Consider the following 14,831-nt stretch of genomic DNA (forward strand, 5'->3'; position numbering starts at 1 on the left):
GACAGAAACACACAACCTCTAAAGTAAGAACAACTCACATGTTCATTCTTCACACACAATTAGACTTTGAGATGTTCATATTGTCTGAATGATTATGTGTTTCATTAATGCTGCTGTTAAGAAACCGAAACGGTCATATTTTACTCCTAAATGAATCAGTGAATGTTTGATTTCTGAGTTTTTCAATGTGTTTCTTCCTCAGAAATGGAGCAAACTCTATATTTGGTTCTTCTTCTCATTGGTGAGTGTGTTTGTAGTTTTATTTCTGGTTTATAGTTTCATCAGGTTTGACCCTGTTATGAAAAGCATTAAATCAAACCCTCTCTTTCACAGCTCTCTGCTCCGTATCTGAATGTGTTCAGCGTCAGTATCACTTTATAAACGTGTTGAAGACCTGGACTGAAGCTCAGAGATACTGCAGAGAGAATTACACAGATCTGGCCACCGTTGACAACATGAACGACATGAAGGAGCTGAACAAGAGTGTGACTGATGGAAGTGTTGAGTATATCTGGATTGGGCTGCAGAAGACGAGTGTTAATAAATGGCAGTGGTCTTCAGGTGATCCTGCTGATCCTGTACTCTATCTGAACTGGAGATCTGGACAACCTGATGGCAAAGACGAGTGTGCTTTTATGAGAAATGGAGAATGGCATGATGGAGGATGTAGTGACAGACTGACTTTCATCTGCAGTTCATCTATCAACAGTAAGTGCAGCTCCATACAATGACAAAAACACTTATTTATAAAAAAAAATAAAAAATAAACATTTTAATGCAATACGTCTACTTTTAATGTGGTCATAAATATAGAAGAGACTGTTGATTTCATGAGTTCACACTTACATATAATTTATAGAGAGTAAAATTAAATGCATATTTGGCATGCTGTTTTGGGTGGATCTGCTACAGTGGTTCTGACTGCAGGGTTGCCAAAAGACTAAAGAAACGTTATGAGCGTGATGGTAGAAAACTGAACATTTCTTGTCTATAACCACCCATTGCTACTTATACCAACGACGGAAATAAGCACAGTTACAATAGCAAAATATGTGGGAGAGCGTTGCTTTAATGTGACTATATTGTATTGCAATAGGAAACACTTCAAAGTCAATACCAAACCAAAACTAGCTAGCAAATGATTTATAATTGAAAGAATTTAATGATATTCTTTAATGAATCTGGTTATGGTTACACTTAAATAGTTACAAAATGGATGAATGTGATTATAAAAACGTATACCATTAATCGTACCAAGCATGTATGTTACCAGAGAGAGAGAGAGAGAGAGAGAGAGAGAGAGAGAGAGAGAGAGAGAGAGAGAACTTTTTTGAATTTAGCAATCCATTTATTACAAAATTCTCAAACTCCAGTCACAATATACATTATTACAAAAAATACATAAAAAAAATACAATTAAAAATAAGATTAAAAATAATAATTAAATAGTTACATCAACACTTCTGAAATAGCAACTTCATTATCAACTAATGCACATAGCACATTTTCACAGCACCATTCAATTTCAAAAACATTCAATGCACTCATTAGTTTATAAAAGTTAAACTCAATTACAAGTCGGGATGTTACCATTTTTTAAAAAACTGGTACAAGTTCTTTGTCCCCTTTCTGTTCAGTTTTATTTTTTCCTAGTTATATAGATGGCTAATTTTGCAATACCAACAATAAAATTGAGCAATTGACATTTCAACTTTTCTTTCATACTATACCCACAACCAAGAATAAAATCCTGCCTTGTAACACATACCTCAAAAGATTCAAAAATAATCTCTAAAAGGTTAAACAAAATGGGAAGTCTTTTACAAAACATAAAACAATGAAACAGTCTCCCTTTCATTGCAAAAAGGACAATTCTCACTTACATTTGGGTTCAACATTTCCACAAAAGAATTAACCGCTATAGCTCCATGGAGTATCCTCCATTGAAGATCAACTCTTTTAGGTAAGGGAGGTTTATAAAGAACCCTCCACACTGGTTTTGTTGTTTCAGTCATTTCTAACGCGTCTCTCCATACAGTATCACTTCTGTTCTTTAACCACTTAATGTTTGTCACTTTCACAATACTTCTGTATAATATTTTGCCTTTAGCAGCAAAAAAGTCTATTTGCTCATCAAATTCCTTTAACAAGGGATTTGTGTAATTTGATGAAATAAAATCAGGTACAATACTTATATCTGGGAAGAGATCTATAGAGTCTGGAAATATGCATTTCTTATTATACTCCTCAAGTAGAGGTCTTTCTTGTACATTCAAGGCCCCCTGCAGTTTATCTAAAAAACGTTTAATGAAGCGTGCAGACTTTACCTTTAAAAAGGCTGAAACTGCATCTACGTCTTTAAAATCAGGGCCTGCATTATTAATGATGTGTTTCAATTGTAGAGATCCGTTTCTGTACAGCAAATCTTTAAGACCAGGTATTTCTTCACCAGCTACATCAAGCCATGCTCCACACACAATAGGCTCTTCAAGTAACCAGTATAGGGACGTTAAAGGTTCCATCCACTGATGTTTAAACAGACTCCATACTTTAAAGAGACTTCAATAAAAAAACGGAACTCCTCTAAAATCAAGTTTTTTGAAATCCATTAAAAACAAAGCAGTGTCCAGGCCAAGTCCACTTATTCTGCGTAAAATGCATTGAGCCACTGGTCTCCATACCAGTCTTTCAGATCCCAGCATAAACTTCTGCAGAAACTGAAGACGATAAGCAGCACATCTACTTGTCAAATGCACTAAACCTTGGCCGCCATCTTCTTTAGCAAGAAACTAGACACTTTGAGGGATCCAATGTAAATTGTCCCAAAAGAAGTCCACCCTTTCTGCTTGAATTTTAGATAAAAAACCAACAGGAGGGTCAATGCATGCAAGTCTATGCCACAGGGAGGAAGCTGCAAGATTGTTGATAACAAGTGTGCGTCCTTTAAAAGACAATTGAGGAAGCAGCCATTTCAATTTTTTCAAACGTCCTGTTACTTTATCTGCCATCCCTTCCCAGTTTTTCTTTATGAAAGAGTCATTGCCAATGAATTTTAACCCGTCTTTTCGCCATAGTAAACCACCAGGTAGAATGGGATTTCCTCCCTCCCAATTGCCAAGCAATAAAGCATCACTTTTTCCCCAATTTACAATTGCTGATGAAATATCTTTAAAATCATTAACAGTTTGTTGTAAAATTCGAACATCATCACTGTCATTTATAAAAACAATAACATCACCAGCGTATGCAGACAAATAAAAAGCAGTGTTACACAGTGGCAATGTCAAACCCTTTAACTTGCTTCGTAACATAAAAAGCAGGGGTTCTATAGCCAGCACATATAATAGCCCAGACATGGCACAACCCTGTCTGACCCCTCTCTGTACTTTAAAAGGGGTACACAGACCAACATTGATTTTGATCACACTCTCAATTTCACAGTACATTGGTCTGATCATATGAATACAATTTGAATTAAAACCAAAGGCTTGTAATGTATGCCACAAATAAAAGTGTTATCTCTCCACCGTCAAGACTCCTACAGTGCCTCCTTGCGGCCACACATGGAAACTGGGCCCTAGCGGACCCAGGCTGAACTGTAGGGGATCTCGGAGCAGCAGTGGGCCCCAGAGGCGCAGTGTGCAGGCCCACCAAGCGGTGGACATGTCCTGGCACTCGCCAACCACAGCCCCAGCTATGGGTAAATAGTCCCACTGCCTTGTGGGGTAGCCTTTAGAGGCAAAGGCTAAGGGAGCACACCCCTAAAAAAAACACGTCAAAAGACCTCAACGTCGGAACAGGCAGAGGATGATGGCTGTCTTAAGTGGAGCATCACAACGGCTGGGAAGGCGGATGAAGGCTGCAGCAGTGATGGGTCCCCAGTCGTCTTGGACTCCATGCCACTGGATCCTGACCCAGACCTGCCAAAGACCGTGTGGTGGTTGTCTGTGCACCAGCCTCCACACGTTAAACAATGCCACGCACAGGCGTCCTCCACAAAGGGAATCCACCCTACCACCCTGGATAAAGGCCTATGGCGACCAGCAAGTGGCAACGGGGGCAGGGTTGTGTAGCCTGGAAGTCCCTAGTCATGAGCTGGCACATCTAGGCGATGGGTGTCAGAATCAGTCGCTGGGCTCTTGGAACGAGGCAGAAGAGCTCTTCGGCAGCTACACCCATGACTAAGCAGTCCTATTTAGGATCCGCTCTGCTTACCCCACATGGGGAGGGGGCTAGAAAAGGTGCCCTAAAAATAGCCTGCCTCATACCTCCCGACTGGATTACCGCGTCCAGAGGGAACACCCATTTGCGGTCAGAAACAAAATAAATTTAACTTTGGAGCCTGGAATGTGCGCACTCTGATGGACAGCACCTCCAGTGACAGACCTGAGAGACGAACGGCTATCATAGCCAGAGAACTGCAGAGATGCCGGATTGATATAGCTGCTCTCTCCGAAACACGACGGGCAGGTGAGGGACAGCTGAAGGAGGAGAAAGGTGGTTACACTTTCTTTTGGAAAGGAAAGTCAACCGATGAGGCTAGAAACCATGGAGTTGGACTTGCTATCAAAAACCAGCTTGTCAACCACCTCTCCGAACTTCCTGTGGGAATCAGCGAGCGCCTCATGACAATCCGCCTGGTGTTGGCCAACAACCAGACAGCGACAGTAGTGAGCGCCTATGCCCCTACCCTAGACTCCGACGTTGAAGAAAAAGAAGCTTTTTACGACTGCCTGGAAGAAACCCTGTCAAAAATCCCCAGGGAGGATAAGATAATCCTCCTTGGAGACTTTAATGCTAGGGTAGGCCGGGACCAACACCTCTGGAAGGGCACTATTGGCAAGGAGGGCATCGGTAACATCAACGCCAACGGGGTGCTACTTCTGAGTAAGTGTGCTCAGCACAACCTCGTCATTACCAATACTCTCTATCGACAGAAAAACAAATTTAAGGCATCTTGGAGACACCCTCGATCCAAGCAATGGCACCTTATTGATTATGTGATTGTAAGGGCCAGGGACCGCTGTGATGTGAACATCACTAGGGCCATGATAGACTCTGACAACTGCTGGACAGACCACCGCCTCATCCGATCCACAATGTCAATTAAACTTAAAAAAAGGAGAAGGATTCAGAAGAAGCAGACCCTGCAAAGACTGAACCTTGAAAGCCTGAATGAAACTGCCATCCAGCAACAGCTTCAGGACTCTCTCGATAAAAGTCTTCAGCAAGAATATCCTGATAACGTCGAAGAGCACTGGAGTCTTCTCAAATCCACCATCCATGACTCATGTATATCCACTCTTGGATATCAGTCCAGGAAACATCAGGACTGGTTTGATGGAAATGATACAGAGATAGAACAATTTATCTCTAGAAAACGAAAAGCCTTCAGAGTGTGGCAAAATGACATAACATGTGAGGCCAAAAGGGCAGCACACTCTAGAGCCAAGGCTGACGTTCAGAGATTGGTAAGGGAACTCAAGAACAACTGGTGGACAGAAAAGTCTCTAGAACTCCAGATACTGGCAGACTCAGGTAACACCAGAGGGTTTTTTAACGCCACTAAGGCTGTCTATGGCCCTAGCCACAGCGGTTTAAATCCCCTGCGCCCAAAAGATGGACAGACTCTTCTGAAAGACAGTGCCTCCATCAACGCACGTTGGAAGGAGCACTTTCAAGAACTCCTGAACCGTGACAGTTCAGCCGAACCAGACATCGCCGACCATATCCCACAGAGTGCCATCAGAGATGACATGGGGGAACCTCCTACCGAAAGTGAGGTTCACAATGCCATCAAAAATCTGAGGAACAACAAGGCCACTGGTCCTGATGGGATCCCCGCAGAGATTTTAAAAGAAGGAGGACCAAGGCTCTGGCACCACATCCACCATCTACTCATCAAGATCTGGGAAAGGGAAGAGCTCCCCTCTGAGCTCCGGGATGCCCAAATCGTTACCATATTTAAGAAAGGGGACAAGGCTGAATGCGGAAACTACAGAGGCATTTCGCTCTTTTCAACAACAGGCAAAGTCCTTGCTCGTGTCCTCGTCAACCGCCTGCTACCACTATCTGAGGAGATACTCCCTGAATCACAGTGCGGTTTCCGTCCATCCAGGGGAACAACTGACATGATCTTTTCTGCTCGCCAACTACAAGAAAAATGTCGGGAACAAGGACTGCCTCTGTACATGGTCTTTATAGACTTGGCAAAGGCCTTTGACTCTGTGGATCGGCAGGCACTGTGGAGCATACTATCAAAGTATGGATGTCATCCCAAATACATCCGTGTACTGAGGCTATTACATGACGGCATGTCAGCCACAGTGCTCAACAGTGGCTCTGAATCTGAGCCTTTCACCGTAGAAACTGGGGTCAAACAGGGATGTATCACTGCACCCACCCTATTTGCCATCTTCATTGCAGCCATACTTAACCTTATTGGCCAGGAGTTGCCACAGGGGATCCCAATCCTTTATAGGACTGATGGTAGGCTCTTTAACCTTAACCGGTTTAAAGCCAAGAGTAAAGTCAGGAATATCACCATCATGGAGCTGCAATACGCTGATGATAACGCTATTGTGGCACATTCCCCTGAAGACCTCCAGGGCATCCTAAATGCCTTTGCCAAGGCATACAGAGCCCTGGGTCTGGCCTTGAACATCAAGAAGACTCTGGTTCTGCATCAACCACCACCCAACCAGCCATCACTCCAGCCCATAATTACAGTAGACAACACCACTCTGGAAAGCGTGGACCACTTCACCTACCTTGGTAGCATTCTCTCTTCCAAAGCTGATATAGACTATGAAATTAAACATCGCCTGAGCTGTGCCAGCGGAGCCTATGCCAAACTTAGGGCAAGAGTCTTTGATGACCGAGACCTGAGGGCTCAAACCAAGGTCCTGGTTTACAGAGCTGTGATTCTCCCAACTCTGCTGTATGGATCGGAATCCTGGACAACCTACAGCAGACATATGAGAGCACTAGAACTATTCCATCAAAGAACCTTAAGAAAAATCTTCCCAGTTGATCCAGTTGAGGATCAACTGGGAAGACAGACGTACAAATTCCAGTATTCTGGAGGAAACGAACATGACGAGCATTACTACCATCATAATGCAGAACCAACTCCGATGGATAGGACATGTCATCCGAATGCCCAATAACCGTCTCCCAAAGCAGATCCTGTACTCCCAGCTAAAGCAAGGACAGCGAGCCCCTGGGGGACCAAAGAAACGCTTTAAGGACAATATCAAGACCACCCTGAAAAAGTTTAACATCACGTCCAGTGACTGGGAGAATCTAGTGTTTAACAGGGACTACTGGAGAAAGGCAGTGCAGGAAGGTGCAGCACACCACGAAACAGAACTCCGCCGCGCCGCAGATGCAAGGCGGCAACACCGCAAGGACAAACAGAGAAGGGCTCCACAACTATACACCACCTCAACCTTCAGATGCCAACATTGCAGCAGAATCTGTGGATCACAGATCGGCCTTTACAGCCACCTGAGGATCCACAAATAAGACGACCCGACAGAGAGGACAGTCATACTCGTTTCGAGTGACCGCCGAAGAAGGTCAGGTCACTGGTTCTACAGGCATTTCATCCTCCGCCTCATGTGGCGGCGGAAGAAGGGAGACTTCACCTACTCTGCCCGGTTAGGGCACTTAGAGTCTATTTGGAGAAGTCTGCACAATGGAGGAGATCTCAGCAGCTGTTAGTGTGTTTTGGTTCACCTAAGAAAGGGTTGCCTGCTTCTACTCAGACAATCAGTAATTGGATTGTCCAGGCAATAACCATGGCCTATCGGATGCGCAGTTTGCCTTCACCCTTGGCCGTGAGGGCTCATTCCACCAGAGGCATGGCCTCTTCAGTGGCCCTCCTTTCTGGGGTCCCCTTGCAGGATATCTGTGAGGCGGCTGGGTGGGCCACCCCGCACACCTTTATCAGGTTTTACAGCCTGGATCTCCCTGTGACGCCTGGTGCCAGGGTGCTCCAGTCCTAGTTGTGCCCGGTTTCCGGCTTCACACTAGGGCAGGCGCTACCCTCGGTGTGGCCTAGTGGGTACTCATCCCCATTTCGTCGTTCCGACGCAGTGTGAAGTTCCCTCGATAAAGGGAACGGCTCGGGTTATGTATATAACCCTTGTTCCCTGAGAGGGAACGAGCACTGCGTCGCGCCGCCACACCTCGGCACGCCTGGAGCGCATGCTTCAGAGCAAATAACTGCCGCCATTATGCGCCGGCTCCCCTTTTATACTTCCGGGTACGCCGTCACAATGACGTCATCACGCACGCCAATCGGATTGGTCTAGTTTCTATTCAGACTTCAGAGCCGCTGATGCTTAGGGAGCATCCCCATTTCGTCGTTCCGACGCAGTGCTCGTTCCCTCTCAGGGAACAAGGGTTATATACATAACCCGAGCCGTTTTTCAGAGAAGTGTTGATTAAATTTAAAAACAAAACTCTTTCTGCTCCACTATTAGGAGCATAAATATTTAAAAAACACCATAACAATCTTTTCAAATTTAACAACAACTTTTAAAAAACAACCTTTTTCAATTTCCTCAAAATCATAAGAAACTGGAGTCACATTTTTAGAAAACAAAATTGCTACGCCTCCACTAATAGAGGATTTATGACTAAGGAAAAGTTGACATCCCCACTCTCTTTTCCAGTCAACCTCATTTCTTTGATCGCTATGCGTTTCCTGTACAAACATAACATCAACAGACTTCTGATTGATAAAATCATACATCATCATCCTTTTCCGAACATCTCTAGCTCCATTTATATTTAAAGTTCCCATTCTTAGCTCTCTCAACAAGAAGCTAAGAGGGAAAAGAGCTGAGATCAAGAATACCAAACTCGGAAAATTAAACCATAGCGTTCTTCTCATCTCTAAAAATTAGTTTTTTACCTTGTTTACAAACTTTCTTAAACGGTACACTTCAAGATCCGAAAAAGCCCCTTTTTTAATCAAATATCTGGTGTCCTTCACAAAATGAGCACGGTTAGGGAAATAATCCTCAACCTGTACACCTTTTAGGCTTTTCGTTTCCTGAAGAAAAACACTAATATCTTCAGCTTTATACAAAAAGGGTCACATTTTCATTTTGAGAACAAACAGAGAACTCTGAACAAACAGAAGCACTAGAGTCCGAATCATCATCATCCGAACTATGATCATTACCACCACATTTTTTAACTTGTTTACTGTTTTTATCATTTCAACCTTTTTTCCTTTTAATAGGAGTTTTAAAAGTCGATTTAACTTCCATGTCCAGTTCACAATCATTCAATCTGAAGTCTACATATAACTTCACTATCTTGTTCTAGAGCAGGGGTGCCCAAACTTTTTCCTATGAAGGGCCAAAAATCAAACTTGATTGAGAGACGTGGGCCGAAAGTAATTTAAAAAAAAATCATAAATCAAACTGTATTAGGCCTACATTAAAGTTGCTATGGGTTTATTCATTTCATAATGTTTACAATAAATATAAAACAAATGTAATCTGATTAACTAATGCAGTTTTATTTGTAAAGTGTTACAAATAAAATTAAATTAAACCAATTAAATGGGCAACAATCCCCAAGTGTTCAATGTAAAATACGGTTCAATGTCAAATACACAATGATCCAGATTCATAATGTTGACGGATATTTTACTCTTTTAAAAAAGGAACAGACTGTTTGCAAATAGGGTTGGGCGATATCCCCTAAATTGGCAGTTGACAATGTTTACAGTAAAACATCGCAATGGACGATGATATCGTCGTTTATTTTTATTTTTATAAAAAGATAAAATACAGAGTATAGTAAATTATATCTCTTTACATAAATACTATTTTCTACTTAAAAACTATAATTTCATTATTTTATTAACCCAAATAAGGACTCACCCGCACAAGTTTCCACGTGATGGGGAAAAAAGGTAGCTTCCTTCCACTTAAGAAGAGTTGTGCACTTTTTATTCTAATTTATCTCTTTACATAAAAACTATTTTCTACTTAAAGCTCTATTTTCGTCATTAACCCAGTGTTTTGTATGTGAATGCTGTTTTACGTGAATATTACCACAGGAGTAAAAGCACAAAACTTTGTTTAAAAAGGAAATAAATTCGCAGATGTAACATTGCAGCCCTGGATGAGAGAGGTGGGCTGAGCCCAATTTAAGATCTGCCAGCTTTTTAATTCTGTTTTGCGTTCTGGTCTCCCGATTTGATGGACATCTGGTTTCTTTTCTCAAATCTTCACTCGCGTCGCACTCATTTTCACAGGAAAATATTAATGCTTCTTCCTTTCGTTTGCGTATAATTAAGTATATTATACCCATTCACATCTATGGTAAAGACTGTAGGACGAATACCTTTTGACAAATTTTATTTTATTAAATTTTATGTTTGTGCTTGTTATTAGACTTGAGGCGCGTCAAGTTTATTTGAATAGCGCAGTTCACGTGCACCCAGCTGTTTTACGCGTCAAGTTTATTGGAATAGCGCAGTTCACGTGCACCCAGCGGTTTTACTTTCGCTTTTTCTACCGGTGCATACTCAAACATAGCCTAGATGTCTTGGCCCTGTGGAAGATAAAATTCACTCTTCAGCCCTTTTACAACAAGTGTTGCTTTGCAACATCATGAAGACAAAGATATTAGAAAAGGTGTCTATCCAGCTCATGTCCCACATTCATCTCAAAGCGCAGACCGGCATAGGACGCATCTTTAAGGGGGAAAAGGCTAGGAATCTATCTACAAATCTTTTTTTAAAGGGGGGGTGAAACACTCAGTTTCAGTCAATCTCATGTCAATCTTGAGTACCTATAGAGTAGTATTGCATCCTTCATATCTCCGAAAAGTCTTTAGTTTTATCATATTTATAAAAGAAATATAGGCTGTACCGAGTCTTTCCGGAAAAAAACGAGCGCCTGGAGGCGTATCGTGTGGGCGGAGCTAAAGAATGACAAGCGCGCAAAGCGGTGACGTCCTCAAGCGTGGAGAAACCCATCTATCTCAGCTAATACAGATAATGATCCACAATCAAATCTGAGGGAGAAATAAATTGAACAGGAGAAACGGCAACAGCAGGACGTCCGTCTCTGTGGTATGTAAGTTACTGTATTTAATGGCCTCTCCACATTTCTGTGTGTTTACTCGCAGTGTATGAGGACATGATTCGGTTTATGGACTATTGTATGCGACTAGACCTTAGAAGTAGCAAGCAAAACGGTTTTGCACGTCAGAATACTGTAACGTTATACAGAGAACAACAATGGAGTAACCGTTAGCGCATTTGAATGACGAAGCACGCGATCGTGTCGTTTACTGATGTTTACTCATGCGACGGTAGCCAATAGCAGAGACATTTAAAGCAGTTTAAGTTAACTCACCGTCGAAGCTTTATCGCTGGGACCGCTCCGTCAGAAACACACTTCTTTGGTATGATTTGGTAAAGTCCTGTGACAGCAGTGGCGTGTAAATCCATTTTGAGACGCAACTGAAACGATGTTGTCAAGCTTCCCGTCATTTCTGCGTTCAAATTGGTTCAAATGCAGCGCTGCCTTTCCGGAATGCTGTGCTGAGTCGTTGAAGTCGCTCAACGTCACCCATAGGAATAAAGTGGAGCGCGGCGCCGTTCACGGACGACTGGATCTGCAGCTGAGAGACTGTTTACAGCGTGCTCTAGTCACGCGCGCGCGCGCACCCTACCGGGAGAAGAGCCCGTACAGCCCATACAAGGACCTTCCGCTCTTATTAACGTCAAATAGACCCATACTCGAAAAAAACTCGCCGAAACTTGTGAGAAACCGGAAGGAGTATTTTTGACACAGAAATACTCCATCAAACGTCCAACATTAGTTTTTGAAACTTTGTCTAGGTTTAGGATGGGAATCCAAGTCTTTAACAGTGTAAAAAGCTCAGTATGCATGAAACAGCACTTCACCCCCCCTTTAACTAATAATTAATTTTCTTATACTCTTTGGGCTACCATTATTTACTGATAATTGTTTAATTGTTTTACAGGCTGCAGTGAGTTGTTTCACTGACGGAAAATAAACATGCATGCTTATTATAATGTTTGAGCGTTTATCATTTCAAAATGTAGGCTCTCTCTCTCGGACCTCGGTGGGCCAAATCAAAGGTTACCACGGGCCAACTTTGGCCCGCGGGCCCTAGTTTGGGCATCTCTGTTCTAGAGGTACAGATACCGCATTACTCAAGCCAACAGCGATCTCTGCCGCCACGGACTCGGACTCAACCACAACACCTCCATCAAGACCAGCAGCAGACACCGGGAGTGACCCCGAATTACTCGCTCCCGCGACCGGTTCGTCTAACGGTATACCCGCAGCTGCGCTAGTTTCGACCTCCAGTGGAGCAGCCGCAGATGCGCTAGTCTCACCGACAGCGCTCCCCTGCGTCAATCTGCCCTGTGTTTTTGTTAACTTTATCAGGACAGCTACGAATGAGGTGTCCGATCTTTCCACAACCAAAGCATTTGATCGTCGTATCAGATGATGGAAAAACGTCATAATCAAAACCATCTATTTTGAATTTAAAAACCAGCTCAAGTTCATCTTCGCCATTTTTTAAAATCATAAACACCTGTCTCCTAAAAGACACGAGATGTTTTACCAAAGGCGATTTACACCCGAGCTGAATTTTTTTGATAGGGGAAACAATCTTTCCATAACGTGACAATTCCTGCACGATGATCTCATCTTTTACAAAAGGAAGAACGTTTGAAAGTATTATTTTCTTGGCTGGAGTACTCAGAGGAAACACCGGCGTGAGTGAACCTTTGATTACAACACCATGCTGTACTATTGCATTGGCTTTCTCGATCGTGCTAAAAAAAGCACAATCGCATTGTTCATTCGCGAAGCTGACACAATAGTTTCGTGACCCACAACATCTCCTACGGCCAAACAAACATCTTCCACGTTGGCGTTAGAATCTATCTTCACTCCATGACGCCGAGTTAAATGTTCAAATCCCATTATGTTTGGAGTCGTCATGCTTCCCTGCAAAAAGCTGGAAGCAGACTATCCTCACAAGGTTTAACCAACAAAAAACAAACAAACAAACAAACACAAACAAAACACTTACAAAGAAAAAAAAAGTTTGAGAACTATCTTACCAAGCACAGACGGCTACCACTCTCACTCACCACGCTCCGCCCACACACTCCCAGCATGCACGTGAGAGAGAGAGAGAGACAAAGAGAAGGCCCCTAAAAGAGAGAGAGACAGATAATAAGAGCCAGAGCAACAGTTGCAATCTTCTTTTATCCATCCCTTGATCATGTGATTGAAACCCTGAGACATTCAAACTGTCCAATCAGACCAAACTTCCCCCACTGTACTACAGCTGTGGCACCATTTGGTCAACATCTCATTGTCTTTAGGAATTCCAAATTGAATAACATTTCAGAGTATTACAGGGAAACATGCAAGAAAATATAATGGCGAAATATAAAGATGCAATACAATTACTACAGTTACTTCATTTTATATCAGCAAAGTCATCAAGAATATGTTCTGAATATTTAATATATCATCAGCTGTAGAATCAGTCTCTGAATGATCAGTGTTTCTGATGCTCCACCGCTGCTCTTATTCACATCCAAACCATAAATCAGAGTAAGAATAATGAACAAACTGACTCATGAATCGGTTTCTGTGTGTTTTTTTCTTAAAGTGAGCACAGGACTCGTCTTTGTCAATCAGATGATGAATTGGAGAGACGCTCAGAGTTACTGCAGACAGAATCACATTGATCTGGTCAGTGTGAGGAACCAGAATGAGAATCAACAGATTCAGAAGTTTATCAATGGTCGTCTCATATCTAATGATGTCTGGATCGGTCTGTTCAGAGACTCATGGCAGTGGTCAGATCAGAGGAACTCCTCATTTAGAAACTGGAAGTCTGGTGAACCTAATAATCAGGGAGGTAATGAAAACTGTGCAGTGATCATACCAAAGGCTCAGGGACAATGGAATGACATCCCTTGCAGCAATCAATATCCTTTTGTGTGTCATGAAGGTGAGCAGATCCTCTCAAACACACACAATCCATCCATCACCTCCAGATATCTTAAAGTTCACGCTACATGTCTGACATGACAGATTCCTCCACAGTGTTTGTTCTGCATGTTGTTTTTGATCAGTCTCTCTCTAGTTTTTGCTTGTGGTTTGTTTTGTGTCCAGATAAACTGATTCTGATCAAAGAGAGCCGGACGTGGTCTGAAGCTCTGAGATACTGCAGACAGAATCATGTGGATCTGGTCTCGGTTCATTCAGAGGAGATGCAGCTCGAGGTGATGAATGTGGTTAAAGGGGCGTCTACTGCGGAGGTGTGGTTGGGTTTACGTCACTCCTGTACTGTGGGACTCTGGTTCTGGGTGAGCGGAGAGACTCTGTGCTATCAGAAATGGGCAAAAGATGATTCAGATCAATGTGAGTCTGGAGTGAGATCTGGAGCAGTTCAGTCTGGAGGAGATCAGCGCTGGATCAGCCGTCCTGAGACTGACAAACTCAACTTCCTCTGCAGCAGATATGAGTGAAGGATATGTTGGTCTTTCTTCTTTTTTTACTGACTGTTCCCTATATCGAGGGAACTTCGCACTGCGTCGGAACGACGATTTGGGGATACTCCCTTAGCATGAACGCGTCTGAAGTATGAATGAAACTAGTCCAATCCTTATTGGTCCTACGTCATGACGTAGATGTGACGGCATACCCGGAAGCTATAAAGGGGAGCCCGGCGCATAGTAGCGTCAGTTATCGCTCTTCAGCATAACGCTCTGTGTGTGTTTGAACATTGTCTGT

General features: G+C 42.8%; 1 protein-coding gene across 1 annotated transcript; it reads left to right on the plus strand.

Moving 5' to 3' along the window:
- Window positions 1-204: 204 nt before the first annotated feature.
- On the plus strand, window positions 205-14,587 carry LOC137087728 (C-type mannose receptor 2-like). The gene is made up of 4 exons (XM_067452080.1): window positions 205-241; window positions 334-708; window positions 13,702-14,046; window positions 14,211-14,587. The coding sequence occupies exons 1-4, from the start codon at window positions 205-207 to the stop codon at window positions 14,564-14,566; spliced, it is 1,113 nt and encodes a 370-aa protein (XP_067308181.1). The 3' UTR covers window positions 14,567-14,587.
- Window positions 14,588-14,831: the final 244 nt, after the last annotated feature.

This window comes from Pseudorasbora parva, chromosome 1 (genome assembly GCF_024679245.1).
Source record: "Pseudorasbora parva isolate DD20220531a chromosome 1, ASM2467924v1, whole genome shotgun sequence".
Taxonomy (NCBI): Eukaryota; Metazoa; Chordata; class Actinopteri; order Cypriniformes; family Gobionidae; genus Pseudorasbora; species Pseudorasbora parva.